General features: G+C 32.1%; 1 protein-coding gene across 1 annotated transcript; it reads right to left on the reverse strand.

Moving 5' to 3' along the window:
• Window positions 1-1,120: 1,120 nt before the first annotated feature.
• On the reverse strand, window positions 1,121-1,278 carry LOC112128604 (DNA-directed RNA polymerases I, II, and III subunit RPABC4-like). Its single transcript, XM_054529043.1, has one exon. It carries the CDS (start codon window positions 1,274-1,276, stop codon window positions 1,121-1,123), a length of 156 nt encoding a protein of 51 aa, XP_054385018.1. The 5' UTR covers window positions 1,277-1,278.
• Between the last annotated feature and the right edge of the window lie 206 nt (window positions 1,279-1,484).

Raw genomic sequence — 1,484 nt, forward strand, 5'->3', positions numbered from 1 at the left:
AAACATGTCTTATAATGCTTGATACCAGAATTATGTAGGTAGTAGAAAAGAAACAAGGCTTGAAATACATGGAGCCAGAAGCCAGTCTGTGGAAAATTATTTTAATACTAGCCATGTAAAATAACGAGCAGAATGTTTCATTATTACAGATGCCTGGTCAAAATGGGTGTTTTAACCTATCAGGAATGTATCTGATGATGCAGCAATTAAAAAACGCACCATATATTCATAGTCTTTTTTTAAAAATAGGAATCACATGAAATAGAATTTCTCAGAATTTCCGGGTTGTAGGATACAAACCTATAGCAGCACTAGACATAGCAAGCATGTCAGTGTGAAACTGAATGCTTAATGCATCACAGCTGTCAATAATAAAAAAAAGAATTTCAATCAACCATGCTAAAGAGAAGACTGAATTCGCTTTCTGCTTTCTGTCTTTAAAATGATGTTACAAAACTGTGGTCACATAAGGATGTAATCCAAGTCTGTACAGCAAAAAAAGAGAGAAAAAAGCTTTATAAATGTGTGTCAGAGTTAATTAGCAAAAATATTATGTTATTTTTCAAGGTTCTGTGATAGTTATGGTATTTGTCAGCTTTTTAAAATTAGTAATTTATTGTGATTTCATTTTATTGTTTACATTAGTTATTTGGTTTTGTACCTACTTTAGATTTGATAATTTGTATTCTTTTTGTTTGTTTCCAAGGAACTTATTTAATCAGAACTTCAGAGGGCCCTAGAAAGCTGCATTTTTAACGAGGACCTCCCCTCTGGATGCCCTTCCCCACTTCCCCTCATTTTAATGAGGATTCTAGGTGAATTAAAAGTATGTTTTGGAAAGTAATTTTAACCTTTATTGTGTGTCAGGTTATATATACAGTAATATTAAGTTGTAAATCATGTAATAGAAGAAAAATTTTTTTATACAAAGTGTTAATAGAGGCCTAAATATAATATGGTTTTTAAAATAAAATAAAATGAATTCATGTGTATATTGTTATAATCATAAAGATAAGAATGTTAAATTGAAAGCTATACAATGAGAAACATTAATGGCAAATCCAAGTACAAATGAAAATGTTCTCTGAATTCTCAGGTTTCACTGAGCATCAAAACCCACCTATCTTTCAGTCCTTTTCTTATATATTATTCTGTAACCACATTCTCCACATTTGACTGGATCCCTGGACTTCATGTCATTTTCTGTGTGACATTCTCTACAGTTATATGCCATTGGCTGCTGCTTTGGGGTTTGAATGTCCTTCTGGGTGTCCATTGTTAGTCCCTAACATAGCATGATGAAATTTCTCACTCTTGTATTATTTTTCTTAATGAAGGCTCACAAAATTATAATTGTTCAGGTATACAACCTGGATCAGTATTTGTAATTACCCAAATGCCTCAGAAAAATTTCAACTGGGGGAATTTATCTTAGAGTTGTTCTTGTACAGTTATGAAATGGCATGTGTACAGGGTTAGTCACC

Source organism: Pongo abelii, chromosome 14 (assembly GCF_028885655.2).
Source record: "Pongo abelii isolate AG06213 chromosome 14, NHGRI_mPonAbe1-v2.0_pri, whole genome shotgun sequence".
In the NCBI taxonomy this organism is placed as follows: domain Eukaryota; kingdom Metazoa; phylum Chordata; class Mammalia; order Primates; family Hominidae; genus Pongo; species Pongo abelii.

Coding starts and splice junctions, on each gene's coding strand:
- LOC112128604 (XM_054529043.1), bottom strand. CDS start 1,276: ATGGACACCCAGAAGGACATTCAAACCCCAAAGCAGCAGCCAATGGCA.